The sequence below is a fragment of the Palaemon carinicauda genome, chromosome 8, assembly GCF_036898095.1.
Source record: "Palaemon carinicauda isolate YSFRI2023 chromosome 8, ASM3689809v2, whole genome shotgun sequence".
Classification (NCBI taxonomy): Eukaryota; Metazoa; Arthropoda; class Malacostraca; order Decapoda; family Palaemonidae; genus Palaemon; species Palaemon carinicauda.
In genome coordinates this window covers 14,707,020-14,727,014 of record NC_090732.1, presented here as the reverse complement: position 1 = coordinate 14,727,014, position 19,995 = coordinate 14,707,020, and the positions used below count along the sequence as shown (strand labels likewise).

Here is a 19,995-nt window from a genome sequence, read left to right as displayed (position 1 = left end):
GGAGGTACTATTTCCATTCACGGTATCAGGCAACAAATCCTCTACTTCTTTAAACATACTAATCCGGAATCATTTCCCCAGGCTCATGATATACAGACAGTAGATACCTACATCAATTACTTCCAGAACAGGGACTTTGATGATTTTTAACAAATATACGGGTTGGAAATCTCCTATGGTTGTCAAACGCCACTATCTAAAGATCTTACAGGCCCTTAAATACCTGACGATGACAGCGGGGAGCCTTTTCCCTCTCCATTAATCTCTGCTTCTTCCTTTCTTCCATCTCTTCTCTTCTCCCTCCTACCCGCCACTCACACCACGTCGCCACTCTCCTGGGTAGTTCGTTAGCCCTATGATATTTGCCATGTTTAATTCCTATGGTTTAACTGTTATTGTAGTTACCGTTCCTTTAAGGTTTAGATATACTTAGACATGTAAGGTTTGATGCCTTTTGCAATTCGACACTCAGTTGATTCCTTGTCGTCTTAGTTATTTAGCCTTACGCTCCCTATGTCATTTGGCTAGTTGGTAATTGGACGTTTCTTACATTATTATATTATATTATTGTCGTACATGGTGATTGTCTCTGCATTATGTTATTACTTTATTGGGCTTGGAAGGCATTCTCTGGTACATTTTCACCGGCCGTCACAGATCGACCCAGAAAAGGGATTTTGACGAAGGAAACATCTATTTCTGGGGAGAGACCTGTGACGCCCGGTGAAACCCTTCCCGGTTATTTTTGTACGGACCCACCCTTTCCTTGCCAAGCCATATGTTCTTGCAGAAGGATGATCTGGAGAGCGGGAGTAGTAGGTGTCGGTGGGGTAGCCCAACTGTATTCTCTAGGGCCTGTCACGGCCCTTCCCTTTGATGAAGGGATTATCTAAATGGAAGACAGCCTGTGAATAGTGGTTTTCACACGCCCTTGTTAAATACACGACACCCACAAAGTGATCGCGCGAGGGTTGTAACCTCTGCATTCCATGCTTTTATCTTTCTCTAGTATATTTGGAAGATTTATATTAGAAAAGTGTAAAGAAGGACCCTTTTCACCGGGCGTCACAGGTTTCTCCCCAGAAATAGATTTTTCCTTCGTCAAAATCCCTTAATTTTCAATTAAGGGTGGTAAGGCAAAGGTGGTTAAATTATTTATCAAGATATGTAAAAGAAACAGAACAGGATGTCCTTACTTCAGGGAAGTTGCCACGTCCTTTTGACTTTTCATCCTTATCCTCACCTATTTCTCCAAATTTGGCATCTTAAATTATGTAGAATTCTATGTGGTATACGTACAGTAATTTTCTCAAAACTAATAATTCTTGAAATGCATCTAAATATATAAAACTCTCCTAAGCTCCAATCCTATACTGATTTATTGAAAAAAAGCTCATTTTAGCTGGTGCATACATACATTTTACAATCCTACTGGATTACAGTGCTCAGGGTTCTATCATTTAGACTTAGTTCAATATAGAATGAAATAGAGCTCTTCTGATGAATAATGATATTTTGATTATAAAATAAATTTTTGAATATACTTACCCGGTGAATATATAATAGCTGACGTCTCCGACGGCTCGACAGATTCCAAAAACTCGCGAGCGATCGCCGTGAAGGTTGCGGGTGTGACCACCAGCGCCGACTATCGGCCAGATACCGCATATACTTGTCAATTTCTCCAGTTTTTCTCAGTCCGCTGGGTCTCTATCGGGGAGGAAGGGAGGGCCTTTAATTTATATATTCACCGGGTAAGTATATTCAAAAATTTATTTTATAATCAAAATATTTTTAAATATTAAACTTAGCCGGTGAATATATAATAGCTGATTCACACCCATGGTGGTGGGTAGAGACCAGTATTAATACAATAAAGGCGTATATGCTCAAGAGTTTTTTGACAATTATTTCATAAAAAACCAACTTAAGTATAGGTACCTGGTAAGCAAGCTGACTCTGATGATTACTTTGCCTCATTAGTCTGCTTTCCTCACGAAGCCCAGCCATCCTCTCAGGATGCTGAAAGACTCCCAGGAGCTGTTATATCCAGGGCGAACACCCCTATTACAGGACCTCATCAATACCCTTAATCTGGGCGCTCTCAAGAAACAACATTTTGACCACCCGCCAAATCAAAAGGATTGCGAAAGACTTCTTAGTCTCCTGTACAACCCAAAATAAGATTAAAAATTTCAAGAGTAGATTAAAAGGATATTGGGATTAAGGGAATGTAGTGGTAGAGCCTTCACCCACTACTGCACTCGCTGCTACGAATGGTCCCAGTGTGTAGCAGTCCTCATAAAGAGTCTGGACATCTTTCAAGTAATATGAAGCGAATACCGACTTGCCTCTCCAAAAGGTCGCGTCCATAATACTTTTAATGGATCTATTTTGCTTAAACGCTACTGAAGTTGCTATCGCTCTGACTTCATGAGCCTTGACTTTAAGTAAATTACGATCCTTCTCACTTAAATGAGTGTGTGCCTCCCGAATCAAAAGTCTAATAAAATAAGACCACGCATTCTTAGACATGGGCAAAGAGGGCTTTTTAACGGAGCACCATAAAGCCTCTGAACAACCTCGTAGCGGTTTAGCTCTGGATAAATATAATTTAAGAGCTCTAACGGGGCACAGCACTCTTTCAACTTCATTCCCCACAATCTCAGAAAGACTGGGGATAACAAATGATTTAGGCCAAGGACGAGACGGAAGTCCATTCTTGGCCAAAAAACCAAGTTGAAGAGCGCATACTGCTTTATTAGTGGAGAAGCCGATGTTCTTGCTAAAAGCATGTATCTCACTAACCCTTTTAGCCGAAGCCAAGCACACCAAAAAAAAGTGTCTTGAGGGTAAGATCCTTCAGGGAGGCTGAATTTAATGGTTCAAACCTGTTTGACATAAGGAACCGTAGGAACATGTCCAAGTTCCAAGCAGGAGTCGAAATATGACGCTCCTTGGAAGTCTCGAAAGACTTAAGCAGGTCTTGGAGATCTTTGTTATTAGAAAGATCCAAACCCCTATGCCTGAAAACAGAAGCTAACATGCTTCTGTAGCCTTTAATGGTGGATGCAGAGAGGGAGCGACCGTTTCTCAGATAAAGCAGACAATCCGCAATCTGCGCTACAGAGGCACTTGGAAGAGGAAATAGAGGAGGACTTGCACCAGTCTCTAAATACCTCCCATTTCGACTGATAGATCCTGATGGTAGAGGATCTTCTAGCCCTCGCGATCACTCTAGCTGCCTCCTTCGAAAACCCTCGAGCTCAAGAGAGTCTTTCGATAGTCTGAAGGCAGTTAGACGAAGCGTGGGGAGGCTTTGATGAAATCTCTTTACGTGAGGCTGTCGCAAGAGATCCATCCGCAACGGCAGACTTCTTGGAACGTCTACCAGCCATAGAAGTACCTCTGTGAACCACTCTCTTGCGGGCCAGCATGGAGCAACCAACATCAACCTGGTCCCTTCGTGAGAGGTGAACTTCTGCAGCACCTGGTTTAGGATCTTGAAAGGTGGAAAGGCATAAACGTCCAGGTGAGACCAGTCCAGCAGGAAAGCGTCTATGTGGGCTGCCTCTGGATCTGGAACTGGAAAGCAGTAAGTCGAGAGCCTCTTTGTCAGTGAAGTCGCAAAAAGATCTATGGTGGGTTGACCCCATGTCATCCATAGCTTCTCGCATACAGTCTTGTGCAACGTCCACTCCATGGAGATGACTTGTCCTCTTCTGCTGAGGCAGTCCGCCAAGACATTCATTTTTCCTTGCACAAATCTCGCCAAAGGAGGGATGTTACTTGCCTTAAATGGAGTTCCTTCTGATCCGTAGACCAAAGACCTGAGCATTCCAGACTGTCCAGTGGAGCTCCCTAACCCAAATCCGATCCATCTGAATACAACACATGGTTTGGGTTCTTGATCGCAAGAGAAAGACCTTCTCGAAGTCTGATGTTGCTGTCCCACCAAGTCAGACATGTCTAGACTGAGTTGGAGATTGGGAAAGAGATACTCTCTAAGCCCTTCTCCTTGTTCCAATGTTTAGGTGAAATTGGAGAGGGCAAAGGTTGAGTCTCCCCAGAGAGATAAACTACTCCAGCGATGAAAGAGTTCCCACGAGGCTAGTTCAAACTCTTACAGAGCAACTGTTTTTCTCTTGCAAGTGAAGGACTTTTAACAGAGCTTGTTCCATTCTTGTGGGAGACGAAAAGGCCCAAAAAATCCGACACTGTATCTCCATTCCCAAATAAAGAATAGTCTGGGATGGGGTACTGTAAGTTACGACTTCTCTACGTTCACTATGAGACCTAGCTCCTTGGTTAGGTCTAATGTCCATTAGAGGCTCTCCAGACAGCGATTTAATGACGACGCCCTGATTAGCCAGTCGTCAAAATAAAGGGAGGCTCTGAATCCTCAAAAAAAATGTAGAAAGCTTGCTACATTTTGCAAGGGCCTTGTAAAAACAAGAGGAGCAGGAATGAGGCCGAAGTATAGTGCTCGAAATTGGTACATTACTTTCCCGTCCACAAACCTCAGATGTTGTTGAAAGTTTGGATGAATTGGGATGTGGAAGTATGCATCCTGAAGGTCGAGAGAGACCATCCAGTCGCCTTCCCTTACTGCTGCCAAGACAGATTTGGTAGTCTTCATCGTGAAGTTTGTCTTGACAATGAACACATTGAGCGCACTTACATCTTAAGTACTCCTGCAGTGAATGTGGCTGCCAGATCATTGGAGCCATCCCTGATAGCCTTGTTCCTGCAGTGAACGTGGCTGCCAGATCATTGGAGCCATCCCTGATAGTCTTGTTCATGCATGACATAATTGTACAGCAATACATTGACAGCTGGAGAGACCTTCTTACTTAAGGCTCCCAGGGACCAATCCAACAAAAAAAAACTTCAAACGCTCGAAAAAACTCCTAACAGGAGAGGGTCTAGCTCTGAAGCCGACCTTAAAATCTTGGAGTGACTCATGGCTAGACGACGAGGAGAGTCCACAAGGCTTAAGAAGTCTCCCTGGGCAGAGGCAGGTACTCCCAAGCCGAGAACTTCTCCTCGAGCTTCTCCTGTGTCACACCAGATGCCCGAGCGAGAAGCTAATTAAGAAGGAGGAAAAGCAAAAGCAGACTTTCCTAAACTTCTCCTGGATTCCAACCAGTCTCCCAGTAAGAGCATGGCCCTCTTGGAAGAACAAGAGAGAACTGACTTCGTAAAAGTAGGAGTCGAAGAAAGTCATGCCAAGAGTAAACTCAGACGGCGGAGCAGCAGTTACAAAACGAGTAGGACAAAATTTCACTAAAGAAATTCATAATTAAAATACAAGGGATTGTTGGACCACCCTAGGTTACTCCTCTTCTGAATGACTCCCCAAAGGTACATTAGTTGAAAGGGGGTCATCAACTTCTTCAGAAGGCACATCATCTGATAAATCTAAAGTCTTGCGAGAAGGAGATTTATATTCAGAATGACGTGAAGGAAAAGCCTGACAGGCTACATCAACTTGTATATGAACAGAAGTTAAAGTTGGAGGGTCGATGTCACGTTGTGACTGCAGAGAATGTTATTCTACTACAAGTCGTGACAGAAGTAACTGACGTTCAAACGTCCCGTAGTAACAGCGGTGACTGCTGTTCGATGCTATATCGTGACTACGATGACTGACCCTCGACGTCATGTCATGTCTACGGTGTCTACCGCTCAACGTCACGTCGTGTCTGCATCTCAACGTCACGCTGTGACTGCGGTGGCTGACGTTCAAAGCGATCAAAGTTACATCGAGATTTATGCTCCGCATCTCACTTAACAGCAAAGCTGTCACTAGAGATAACGTCAGCGTGGCGTAACAAAGCTCGTCTAGAAGGTTGAAGACCCGAATCACGTATCCCAGAACCGTGACGTACAAAAAGCAAAGGATCCTTTCGCACAGGAACAGGATCGAAAGCTTCTATTGAAGAAGAAAGCTTTAACAGCATATCTGCAAAACACTTAACTTCGGATCAACCTGTGACTGCGGTGGCTGACGTTCAAACGTCACGTAGTAAACAGCAGTGACTGCTGATCGATGCTATATCGAGACTACGGTGACTGACACTCTATGTCACGTTGTGTCTACGGTGTCTACCGCTCAACGTCACGTCGAGTCTGTGGCAGAAACGTCTGTACATGAACGTCATCGCTATGAACGGGACTCTTATTATGACTACAGCTAGGACGTTGAACTTGTTCTGAAGGAACTAATAAACGTTTCAACCGTCTTGAAACTTTACGCTCGGGCTTTTAAAGAGACGAATCATCGGAAGACGAGGAGAAACTTCGTCTCTCCTGTCTTATGGCAAGGACGTGCTTGCCGAGCAACGTCTGATACCTTTGAGGGAACGTCTGTTCGTTGGTTTACACTCCTCACTCCCTTAGGTCCTACGACATTCCTTCTCCCTGGTGCAGGGGAGCCTGAAAGAGGTCTCGGACTAGGCAAGTGACAAGCACGAACAAACGAACCCTCCGCAACACAGAACATGTTTTTTGCACTTACTTCACTGATATCGTATTTTTTAATAATTTCACATTAGACATGAATAAAACTGATTTCTACCTGAAGCACGCAATTCTCCCTTACATCAAAAGGTTATAATTGCGAAATGAGTCGTATAATGTGAGCACATTAGTACAAAATGAAACACACATGCAAAAATCAATAAACATATACATATATATCGAATAAAATGGAAATATATAAAGTTAAAAAGATCAGTGACTGGGGACGAGACTAAACACTAGTTCACTAAGGACTACGTTTTCAATCTCTCACCGTACAGTGCCTTGGGACGAGAATAAAAACTAAAACGTTTTATCCTCTCTCCCCGTACAGAGACTTGGGACGAGAGTAAAAAACTGAATCGAGAACAACGTTACTCGCTCCCAAACTCCTTGTACAGAGACTTGGGACGAGAATAAAGATCGGATCGTTCTCTCTTTCTCTCTCTCTCTCTCCGTCTCTCTCTCTCTCTCTTGTCACTCACAAGAGAATGGCCCACTCACCCTTCGTCAATAACAGGTTATTTGACTAAAGGAAAAAACTGAAAGGACTAAGAAATTGAAAATTAACAAGTTCCTTTAAATTAGTATCTAAAACACTTCAGTTTGAAAGAAGAATGAACAAAACGTCAAAATCGATTTACTCTTTCTGCAAAGTGAAACCGTGATTCTCTCTTTCTCTATCGTAACGATAGAGCGCAAACTGCGTAGCATAAATAAACCAAACGTTAGTTCATCTTTGAAAAAACAGCACGAAGACTATTCAAAGAATATATTTCTTAAAATATTTTCTAAAAAATATTCATCTCATCACTCTTACAGAGCAACTGTTTTAAACTAAACAAAAATAAAAGTTGAATGGGCTCAACGTTGTTTAACTTCGTTTTCCAAGTTAGGACCGCCTACAAAGAATAGGTAAAGGCCGCATATAAACAAAAACATAAAATTTATCTTGATGTTTAGTATAAATGGAAAGCTAATCGAAGGGGCCTAATAAAGGCGGGTGAGATATAAAATATAAAATATATAGAGGTAAATCTATAAATATCAACAATAATTTATAAAGTGATAAAATAATTACTAAAAGCCTTTAACACACTTCCGTACACTGAGGGAAGGGTCGGCCATCTTTTCTCTATGGAAAAACCAGAGATTAAAAAAAAAGGAAGGGCAAAACACTTTTCCTCTACTTTCAAAAGCATTTCTTTTGAAGATAGTATTGAATAATCCAACACGGCGAAAGCAATAAAACCAAAACCAAGTACTTCACCAATTCGGTCGAAAACTCGAGGTCATAAAGCGAGCGGAACCAACTTGTCGACAAGACCGACAGAGAAGAACTGGAGAAATTGACAAGTATATGCGGTATCTGGCCGATAGTCGGCGCTGGTGGTCACACCCGCAACCTTCATGGCGATCGCTCGCGAGTTTTTGGAATCTGTCGAGCCGTCGGAGACGTCAGCTATTATATATTCACCGGCTAAGTTTAATATTTAAAATTTTAAGTACTATAATTACTCTATTCAGTCTGTGGATTTGATAATCACTATCAAGACAAACCTATAACTCAGACTATAGTTCCTTTCTCCTGATTGCACAATCTTACTTTCAATGGTACATAATTCTGACCCATATAGACATATGTGGCCTCTCAGTCTGCTACTTCGATAAACTGCAAGCACCTAGGTTGGTGATTGTTCTTCTTTGAAAATTGTGTCTTATTATTTTGTTGACAAACAAATGGTATTCCAAGTTACAAGTTTGTATTGAAACAAAAAATCCAATTTTATTTCCTTTAATTCTTATGTGCAATAATGGAATTTCTTGAGACAGATGACAAATTTGAAAGCAATTTGTAATTTTTTCCTAACTATGCAAACCTGTAGTTCTTTACAGGATATAAATCAGCTAAGCTATGCAATTCATGTTGATCAATCTCCTAGTAAAAGAACAAGGGTTTGTATTCTTGTCGGAACAAATAGACAATATTAAAGTGATGAGTTGATAGTAAAAAAAAAATAAAAATACAGGATCTAAATACCTTTAGTAAAACAGGTGAGCTGGCCTGACTATTTTTCATAGGAGATTCACATACATCAATGTCAAACAGCTTTTCCCCATCTGAAGTATTTGGCTGAGATATGACCTCTTGACACTCACTGTCTGACTGGGAAAGAATATTATATCCAAAGTCATTTATCTCATCTTCTTTACCATTTGTACCAAGTTGATTATCCTCTCCAAAAGTATGTGGCTGAGATATAACCTCTTCAACTTCATCCTGAAACACATTTCCAAAAGCATAGTCATATATATCTTTTTCTCCTTTTTTAGCATCAGAGTGATGGTAAGATGCGGCATTTTTCATGTGCTCCTTAGTACAGTTTCTAGCAGGTTTGTTAGGACCCTTTTGGTTCAATTTAGTATACAGGTTTCTCCCTTTCAGTCTTACCCTCATATACTCATCATCTTTTTCATCCAGGGTCTTTTTTCTATCCTCAATTACTTCTGCACACTGAATAGTATTCCGACTAGATCCTAGTATTGGTGACTTATCTCCTAAATAATTTTCGAAAGATCTTTTATTTTGATGACGAAATTTATTGTGAACCTGTGATGATCCTATCAAAGGAGAAACTGGTGGCTGATAATCATTGTCATTGTTAACAGGCTCATTTGTAAATGATGTATTCTTTGTAACACTATTTTCACCTGATAAGCCTTGTACAGATGATAAATGTCTCTTGATAAAATTTTTACTTAATACTTTTTTACTGTGGGAGCTAGATTCCACAGAACCTGAAATGTCCGTATTTTGACTACGTACTTTATTGGGTGCACATTGAGTATGATTTAGACCTATGACTGGAGATGCATCCAAACCTTTCTTAGAATCCTTCTGGCATACAGATTTTGTTGGTGTCTTAGCTGGTTCAACAAATGTCTTAAACTTGGAACCAGAATTCACTTCTTTACACACTTTGACTACACATGAGCTTTTATTCTTAAATGAGACAGGAGTGCTTAACTCTCTTGGGATAAGGTTTAAATTTCTTTCATGTACTGAGGCTTGATTATTGGCAAGAAAATTTGGTTCTGAGCTTGAAGGCTTAATAAAATTCAGCTTAGAATTAATAATAGTAGACACTGACGGGAAAGCATCCAAAATCTTCTCTTTAACTGGAGTAAGTCTTTTAACTGTAGAAGTTGAAGCCCTTGATTCATTAAATAAGTCTTCCTCATCACTGCTCGACCACTCAATATTCTGCTGACTTAGTACATGATCAGGTGGAGTGAAGAAGTCATCTAGAACTTCAGTCCTTTTATTCCAACACTGGAAGAAAAAAAAAATCATTTAATTTGGGTTCTAGACTATGGTTTGTACAGAGACCATGTATTTTATCTCTCTTCATAAAAATTAATAAAGTATTTTCTATTTTTAACACAAACCTGAGTCCTTTAATAGAAGTAATATTTCAGCAAATCTAGAATTATTTTTAAAAATTTAACGAGGTAGTTATAACTACTGCCCATCTGTCAGTTAGCTAGACACACATATTTACCTTGGACCTGGGAACTGATGAATGGTTAAAGCAGGGAGTGTAACTTATTAGATTCAGGTTTGTAACGTAAAGAAAAATACAAATTACTTTAAAAAATTGGGGTTGTTCCTAGACAAATACAATCATCATCCTTTAATAGGACTCATTCTTAGGGGGGAGATGGAGTCCCTATAAACCAAATTTAGCTGGTTCAACTTTCCAATGAAATGTCAAGAGCACCTGGTCCTGTATAGGAGCTAACGTGATGAATCCTGTCAACCTCCTAACAGTATGAGATGTTACAGGAGTTAAGTAATATCCCTACTACATGTAAATGGTACTAAGTCACAGGAGAACCTATAGTATCCTTGTATCAGATATGTTGTCTGAATGTGTGTGCATCTATAAGAAATGGGTTTGAATACATTACATCCATACCCCCTCATCTGGGAGGATGGGGAAGATACTTTATAAATATTATCTGAAAAGAAAGTTGCTGGGATATGAAGCTTACCTGCATCTGGCACTCGGTCCAGCACATAACGGGTATGACTGCTGCACCCACAAGAGATGGAAGAAAGAAGGGTAGAGGGCCAGTCATTCTACCTTTGATCTGATGTTTATGTTAAAATAGTTACCTTGAGACAAGATACTTCATATTCCATGAGGGAGGTAGGTTGGATGCGCAACCTGTTGAGCAGCCACTACAGGATCAAGGGTGAAGTTAAACCTTTCCAAGGACTTGTGGGTATACTCCTCTACTGTAGGTAGCGAAAGGTGAAGGTTCTCTGGCATTTCCAAACTCTTGACTTCAAGACTTCTGCCATCGACAGATTCTTCCTGAAAGCTAGATTGGAGCCGATACACATGACTTTGTGAGCTCTTGTCCGCGATAGCTCTTTAATTGCCTTGTTGCTCTAATGAAACAAGAACATAACAGTGTTCTTGAATATCTTCCTCTTGGGACAGCCAAAGCTAATAAAGTCTCAGGTGCTCAGGCCTAAACTGCCATGTCCTCTTAAATTAACATCATAGAGCCCTCACAGGATAGAGAAGCGTGTCCTTCCGATTCCCTCGATGCTTCTAGAAGAGAGGAGATAAAGGACTCGAACCTGGTATCATGGGCCACTGGATTTTGGGTCTTTTTGAATCTGGTTTCATGGACTCTGGATTATGGGTCTTGATCACAATCTTAGGAACAAAAGTAAAGGAGACCTCCTTCTATCCTTCTGAATGATTTGGGACATGAAATGCCGTGAAGCTTGCCAACAAGCTTTGCCGATACAAAGGCTAACAGGGAGACAATCTTTCAGTGTCAGAGCTCTGTCCAACCCCTGTCTTAAAGGTTCATAAGGGGGATTTGAGAACATGGGTCACATCCGATTCCAGGAGCTGGAGTTGGGCAAGACCGCTCAAGGCTCCTCATGAGGATAGACAATTCTCATAAGGAGAAAAGGTCTAAGTATTTCAGTTTGAAGACCTGGCTCAAGGCTGAACAATACTTTATCCCAGCAGAGACTGAGAGGAACTTCTCTTGTGTGAAGGAAGACGAAAAAATAAGCTATCAATTACTAAGTGGCTTCTATCAGAGAAGTATCCCTTCTACAAAAAAAAATCACAGAAAATGGCCCATTTCCCCAAGTAAACTGATGCAAAAGACCTTCATAAGTATCAAATCTGTGTAGTGCCTTGCAAAAATCCTTTCAATCAGAAGAGATGCTGAATAATCTCCACCTATGAAGTGCAAGGGATTTTACCAAGTAATAGAACCTCTGAAGGTGTAGCTGACAATAAAAATGAGTCATCAGGGAGGTTATACTGGGACCTGATGTCATAAACAATCTGTTGATTAATTGGCAAATCAGGCAAAGGAGAGGAAAGGGGTATAGTCCAAATTGTCAAAAGGGTCTTCATAAGCAACCCCGAATGCCAACCAACGATATGCAATGGGAGAGCAGAGCATCGTGAACTTCCTGTTTAGTCGTACGGCAAACAGGTTGACTGCTTGTGACCCCAAAGAGCAAGAAGCCTCTTTGCCATGCAAGGATGTAGAGACCCATATGAAACTACAGCTGCCTCTGAAGACAGTGTGCATCTCCTAGAGCATTCCTATTGCTTGGAATAAACATCACTAACAGCTCCACACCCTTGTCCACTACCCAGATGAACATCATCTTTGTCAACTATCAAATACTGTATGAGATAGTCCCTCCTTGCTTGTTAACATATGTTATGACTATAGTACTGATGTTCATCAACACTTCTGAGTGTCCCATCAACCTTTGTTTGAAAGTTTACTGTGCTAGGAATACTGTTTGCATTTCAAACGGGTTGATATGCAGGTACTTTTTTCTGAGGACCACACCTACAAAGCAACTCTGCTCATTAGGTGTTCACAACAAAACTCCTAGGATGCATGAACAGAATCATCTCTATAGGAGGGGCATCAAGTGGAGCACCCCTGGTGAGGTTTTCATAGTGAAGCCATCAGGGAAGAAAGTGCAGTACAGTACTTCTTACTCTAGAGGAGTAAAATAGGAACGGAGATTTCTGGCTGCTGACCAGTGACGCTTCAGACACCTCTTAAGTGATTGCGGGTGTATAACACCTGTGTGAAAGACATCCTATAAGTCATTGCCACTGCCAGGCCGGGAGTTGTCATTTGAACAGGAATGGAAGTGCTACCTCTCTGATGCTTCTGGTGTAATCATTTTGATAGAAAGACTCACTGCTTTGGTGTCTATCAGCATGCTCCGGTACTTCATCCACTGATTGAGCACAGTGTGAAAGATAGTCCTATAAGTCATTACCACTGCCAGGCCGGAAGTTGTCATTTGAACAGGAATAGAAGTGCTACCTCTCTGATGCTTCTGGTGTAATCATTTTGATAGAAAGACTTTCACTGCTTTGGCGTCTATCAGCATGCTCCGGTACTTCATCCACTGATTGAGCATGAACCTCAACTAATCAAAATTGATCATAATCCCAGATCATGACAAAAAGAGAGTATGTACTCAGTCTTGATCCTGAAGCAACTGCCACTCAGAAGAACACAGGATCAGCCGGTCGAAAACATACAGTAATTCCTCCACTACCATGGGTGTTAGGTTCCAAAACTCTCGCGATACGTGAAAATCCACGAAGTAGAAACAGTAGTACAATATACAGGATACAGGGTTGAGAATCCTTTGTTCAAAATTAGCAATATACAATGAGATTTTAACGTAAGGCATCACTGAGGCTTAAATTCATTTAGCTACTGCTTTGCTGCTCTAAAATGAACAATAAGAAAGGAACTCAAAACCTCCCTGGAACATTCAATATCACTCATTAATTGCAAAATAAGAAGTAATCTAAATATATGAACGGCTTTTCAAGTTTATTGAACAAGATATGAACTGCTTTTTAAGTTTATTGACAAATCTGCTCAAACGAAAAATTTATGGATATGTAATGTTTAGTGGCTAATGCAATACTGTGTTGCTTAATAACAATATGAAATGGCAATAAGATAAGACAGGAAATAAAATCAAACCCAGGAAGATGGCATAGCTAACAAAACACACACACACCTACCTACCCCCCCCCCCTCTCTCTCTCTCTCTCTCTCTCATCTCTTCTCTCTCTCTCTCTCTCTCTTCTCTCTCTCTCTCTCTCTCTCTCTCTCTCTCTCTCTTTTTACAATCAATTCCCTATATTCAGAAGTGCTTCATGTAAAGACACTTTTCATAGTAATGCAGGCCTTTCTCATGTTACCTCATGCTAAAGATTGTACGCTGCCAGAAGAATAAAATTTATAAGACTTTTTGTCTTTCTATAAGGTCAATTGTTGATATTTCTATAACATTCTCAGTACAGTATATCTTTATAGTAAGTGTGATTGCATCATTGCTAAATCATATCACTGTACTCTAGTTATATCAAGAATTTGTTTACATCATAAAATAATAGTACCTGTTTTAAACATTTCTTTACATACCACACCTTTTCAACAATTTTTCTAGTTTAGGTACAATTATGAAACAGGATTTCTGCAAAATTATCACTACTGTAATTTTAAAGAAATTTGTATTTCTTGTATCCACATAAAACCGATTCCTTTTAAAGGAATACAATTTTGGCGAAACTGTATTGGCATTCAAATTTTTGACGGTGATTGTAGTTGCTCACAAGTGGAGGGTAAGCCCCACACCTGACAGTCAGCAAGCCTCCCACTCTTGACCCTAGCCCAAGGACTTGGAAGTTGGTTGAGGTGAAATTGTAACTTAAAGGGCTTAGGTTTGAATAATAAAAATTACTTTAAAAAATTTGTGATTGGTTCCTACAAAAATAAAAATCATTGTCCTATAATAGGAGAATGACCCTTAGGAGTGATTAAGTTGCTAGAACCAAAACTGGCTGGTTCACTGTACCAGGAATTATCATTCCACTTGCTCCTGTAAAGGTGTAAAGTGATGACTCCTGGCAACCTCCTAATGACATGGGCATGAACATGTCACAGGTGTTAGGCTAGGTCCCTACCTCATGACTGCCTGATGATCGTGGAAGAACATACATACATCAGTGTAGCGGAAATGGTGTCTGAATATGAGACATGGGCTTGCATACATTTCATACATCATCCCCCTTGTCTGGGAGGATGGGGAAGATACTCTTCTTCTTAACAACACTTGTCTGTAATGAAAACTTATTTGATCAGAAGGCTTACCTGCACATAATGGTACAACTGCTGCACCCTAAGGGAGGAGAAGAAATAAAAGAGGGAAAGACCAGTAATACTTACCTCTTATTTTAGATTAACATCACAACCACAATCTTGGACAAAATCCTTCTGGTACCAGGAGATGGGTTCACTAAATGCCCAGTTTAGCAACTACAGTAGTACCATACCAAGGGCATAGGTAACCACAAAACTGGTGGTATACTCCCAAAGGTAGTGTGTGGTAAAATGTGCCTGGCGTTTCCAGACTCCTGCCTTAAAGTCCTCCATTATTGACACATTATTCCTGGAAATTGTGGTGTTGAGAAAGTCTCTAGTTTTCCCTCACAGGACAGAGAAGCAAGTCATCCTGATCTCACTAATAGGTTCTTGTAGAGAAGAGATGTAGAAGGACTCTAATCTGGATTCATAAGCAGGTTGGTTCTGGGTCATGGGCATGAACTCTGGAACAAAGATGAAAGAGACCTTCTTCCATGCTTCAAAAAAACTTGTGACATACAAAATGCCAAACAGCTCACCTACTTGAGAGACCTGAGGACTTGAATGACATCCCATTTTGTGGCTTGAGTTCCTGGGGAGGGTGAGAATATTCACAGCTCCTCATGAACCTAAATAATTCATATGAAGAGAAAAGATCTGAGCTCTTCAATCTGAAACCTGGCAAATGGCTTAGCAATACCCTTTTACCAAAGAGACTGACAAAATGAGAGGAGGATATTCAAAATCCATTGCATAAAGACTTTGACCGGAGAAGAATCCCCTCTACAACATCAATCGCAGAAGATGGGTAGTTCTCTTGGTACCCTGATGAGGAGTATCAGTAGATCCATATACCATTGGGCAAGTGGCCAGTTGGGAGCCAGAAGAGTGAAAAGGTTTATGCATCCAGATTATCCCAGAACCATTGGCAAGTGTCCTCAAACACTGCAAACAGGTCTGGAACTGGAAGAAAGCAGAATACTGGACGTTTCTTGTTTAACAGACTCGCAAAGAGGTCACTAAAAGGTGAACCATGAAAAGCAAAATACCATCCACTATGCAAGGATGTAGGGACAACTTCGACCCTAAATCATGCCCCTGGTGACTAAGCGTGTCTGCTAGAACATTCCTCTTACTTACAATGACAACTGACAGCTCTACCAGATTCTTGGCTCCTCAGGTGTGCACCTGCTTTGCCAACTTGCAAAGGATCTGTAAAACAGTAGACTTATTAACACAGCCACATCAGTAATGTTATTGCTCATCAGTTCTAACAAGTGCCCTATCAAACTCTATTGGAAAGCTTGCAATGCTAGTAACACTGCTTTCATTTAAAAAAGTTGATATGCAAGTTATTTTCTTCAGTGGACTTGTCCCCAAAGCAGTCTGGTTCCTCTGGTGTGGGCCCTACCTCTCCTTATATCCATCTATGAACAGCAGTATTTCTGGTGGTGAGGAGTTGAGTGCATCTCCCTTGGTGAGGTTTCTGTCATTCAGCCACCAGGCTAGGTTATCCTGTACTTCTTGTTCCACAAGAACTTCAGGGTAAGAGAGATCTCTGGATTCTAACTAGTGACTTTTCTGACACTCCCAGAGCGATCGATAGTGAAAGCACCCACGTGGGATGAGCTTCTCCAACAATGAAAGATATCTAAGATGCCATTGCTCCTGTCAAGCCAGAAGTTCTTGATTTTGCAAGAATGGGTGCACTGTCACCCTGAGTCTGCTGATATGATCATCCAAATGAATAACTCTCACTACAGACATGTGTATCAGTATACCCAGGTACAATACTCCATTCTCTGTTTAGGTGTGAAATTGGAATTTCCCCGATTGATCCAAATTCCCAGATCATGCCAAAAGGAAGAAAGTCTCTCGATCTTGGGACAACTACCTCCCAGAGAAAGGATCAACATATCAAAATAACTCCAGACGTGAACCCCATCCAGGTGGGCCAAAATAGAGATGAGCGTGAACACTTTGGGGAGCGGTACGGTCTGAAGCACAGGGGTTTGAATTGGTACACTAAAACCCCGTAGACAAAGTTAACACGAGGGCTTATTTTCTGATGGCAGATCGTACAGTACTTGCCACCTCCATTTTGAATGGTGTCAGAAGAACAAACTCGTTCAATGGAGTGAGGTCGATGCCCGGTCTGTTACCCCTAGTTAACTTCTTCAACAGGAAAAGTCAACTGTAGATGCCAGAAGAGTTTCACATGACTTTGAAGGCATTCTTCTCCTTCATCCTTTTCAGCTCAGCCGCTAAGTCAAGAGCTTTCTGCAATTCCGAAGGTCCCCCAGAGGAGGGCACTAGAGAAGAGTCAAATGAAAGAGTCCCAGAGATAGAAAAAGGAGAATCCCTCTTAGTTTCCTTCTCCTTCCTCCCACTGGGAGGATGGTCACTCCCAAAAACTCATCACAAGGGGAAGCCTAGGTGTACACATGGCCTCTGCAGGACTGGCATAAGCTATGAGGATCTACATCAATACTGCTCATAAAAGTACCACAGGTCTCTGGCAGTACTCCAGGACACGTCTGCACTGTCGGAGGTATGATGAATATGCAGTCATATAACACATGCTGGAAGCGAAACAAAAAAAAGACAGAAAAATTCTGCCAATATTCCAGTCAGAGAGAAACATCATTTTTCTCCAACGGTTGAAATCTGAGTGAGTTAACAGTGAGCTAACAGGCGGGAGGTTGCCTCCCCGCTACTGAACGGTAAACTATCTACCAGTTGTTTACTACTTGTTATAACTTTTACAGGTTTGTATTTGTGTAGGAACTACTAACAAATATTAATTATAATCAACAAATATAAAAGACCTACCTCTTTATCAGGAGAATTTCTTCTTCTTCTCTTTGGCTTCATTTTTCTTTCAAATCAACTATTTGTATAACTAAACCATGTTACATCCATTCTGCAAAAGGAAATTTATTAGTCAAAATTTAGGAAACAGTATACTGTATCTTACTAGATCCAGATTCTCACTGCACATTGTGGAAGAATGAGAATATTTCTTAGGTACAGTTGTTTACCAAAATATGACAAATTTTTAATCAATATGATTAATTTGGAAGTAATATGACAAATTCGAAGATAATTTGTATTTTTCCTAACCATACAAACCTTAGCTATTTACATTGGGTTTACTTTTTAGAGCAGGGACCTTCTGGAATTGCTTATTCTGGTAGGATCAGAGCAGAAGAAAGACTTGAATTGGTGGATCCTAGATTCCAACCTTTTCAAAGTGGTAGATCTTCTTTTTCCATCTCAAGAATTGATACTCTTCATGGATGCATCAAATGAAAGGTGGTGGGTCCCCTGTTACAGCACATTGCATCTGGTCTTTAGTCTGATTTCAATCGGCAGTGTCACATAAACCTTGAATTAACACATGCTTGTCCCGCTATCACTTTCCCCTGAAATCAAAAGTGAGCTCAGCTACCAATTTAGTGTGTGAGCGTGAGGGTTGGTCTATCCCTGCTACCTCCACTAACTAGCAGAAGGTCATTGATACCTCGCGCTAATCATTTCTCCTATGTAAAGAACTCAGGTTTGTATTGTTATGAAAAATACAATTGTTCCGTAACCGAAATACAAACCACGCTATTTACGTTGGGTTTACCTTTTAGCGTAGCTGAAATGGCGAGCCATTAGAATTCAACGAGGGTGTAATACCCCCGAGCTAGTTAGCGGGGGGGTAGGGGAGTGGTAGCTACCTACCCCTCCCCCCCTCACACACAGGTGAATGCTCCACTTTCACTTAGAGGTAGGACTTGTCTTGGGGGACAGGGCTGGCGGGCAAATATATGTAAATAGCTAAGGTTTGTATGGTTAGGAAAAATACAAATTATCTTCGAATTTGTCATTTGTTCCGTAACCGAAATACAAACCACGCTATTTACATTGGGTGACTTACCCCTTAGGAAGGATGGAAAGTCCCCAGCCATACTGGCTTTGGCTTTACCCGGGGACTCAGAATCCGAGTGAGTCGCACTCGAGAAAAGGAGTCCCTGCACCTCACAAGTTCCTTCCTCCGCAAGGAACCGTGTGGCCTACATAAGCTTGTGTGTGAAGGAAGAAGTGTGACCCGTCCTAGGCAGTTGACCTGGAGTTCCAGAAGGAACTCTGGGTTAGGACGTTCCCAATACCACCTCGTTAGGGTATGGGGGACGCGACAGTATTGACTCAATACTCGGAACACAAGGAACCATGGTTTACCTGCAGAGGTTCGAGGTCAGCTATGCAGAGACCAGGATGCTGCTTCCCAGTAGAGGGGAAAATTAAGAAAGAAGTAAGGGCCAGACATACTTCTTTCGTTCATGCAGACTAAAACCTGATAACAATGCCCTCAACCTTCTGCTACCTGTCCAAAAAGGAGCCTGAGGTTAGACCAGCTGTTGTGTAGCCACCACAGAGCGATAGAAACGTATCGAAACTCCTGTGGGTCACGCCCTGCAGGAAGCGGGCTGTGAAGGTCATTAGAGGCTTCCAGACTCCAGCTTATAGCACCTGCGTCACAGAGTAGTATTACTCGAAGGCGAGGGACGTTGAGATGTATCCGACATCGTGTTGTAGGGCGACGTGACGGGGGAGTGTCTGGATTCAGGTAGAGATGAATGTCCTTGAGTCCGAGCTGAAGAGGTATACTGGTGACTTTCCCCCGTGTCCTTCTTGTGCTCCCAACCCGGCTGCACGTGAGGACAAACTGCAGCTGTTCCCAAAGCTAACCTCTCGATTCCTTTACTGGCAAGGAGAAGAAGGTTTTGGGACATCAGATATAGAATGGTGACTCGAAATCTTGAAGGAATTGGACCGAAGGCCGGGACCCCAAGATTCTGAGTCTAGCCAACAACTCAGGAGCGAACCTGAATGTTGCCTTCCCCCATTCCTTAGAAAGGGCGGAGTCGTAAGAGACCAAGAAGATTGCTTACACACTGGCCGCGGCCAGAGTGAGCAGGAGACCCAAGACGGAATACGATCAGAGGCCTGACGTAAAGGGTCTTGAGAAGATCTCTTAAGGGACTAAAAAATCCAAGCCATGCTCCATGTTGGAGGTCTCACTCCGACTAGGGCAGGGACGTTCGCAGCTTCGCATGAGCGAGGAAAGGTCCAGCGTGAAGGAAAAAGTTATTCCTTTAAGCATGAAGGCTGAGCGACAGGCTTCATTGCCGAGAGCGGAAAGGAGTTTCCCCCCGCCGAAAGGCAATAAGTTCGTTATTGCTG

General features: G+C 41.7%; 1 protein-coding gene across 3 annotated transcripts in view; it reads right to left on the bottom strand.

Annotated features, from left to right (window-relative positions):
• Positions 1–19,995, bottom strand: part of LOC137645670 (uncharacterized) — a 180,494-nt gene that overhangs the window by 143,313 nt on the left and 17,186 nt on the right. For 2 of the 3 annotated variants that reach the window (XM_068378510.1, XM_068378512.1), the window contains exons 2-3: positions 17,596–17,686; positions 8,564–9,856 (exon numbers count right to left, since the gene is read on the bottom strand). In XM_068378510.1, the coding sequence (XP_068234611.1) occupies positions 8,564–9,856; positions 17,596–17,637 (1,335 nt within the window). In that variant the 5' untranslated portion in view covers positions 17,638–17,686. Of the gene's footprint in view, positions 1–8,563; positions 9,857–17,595; positions 17,690–19,995 lie in introns of all 3 variants that reach the window. The other variant, XM_068378511.1, reaches the window with a different exon arrangement.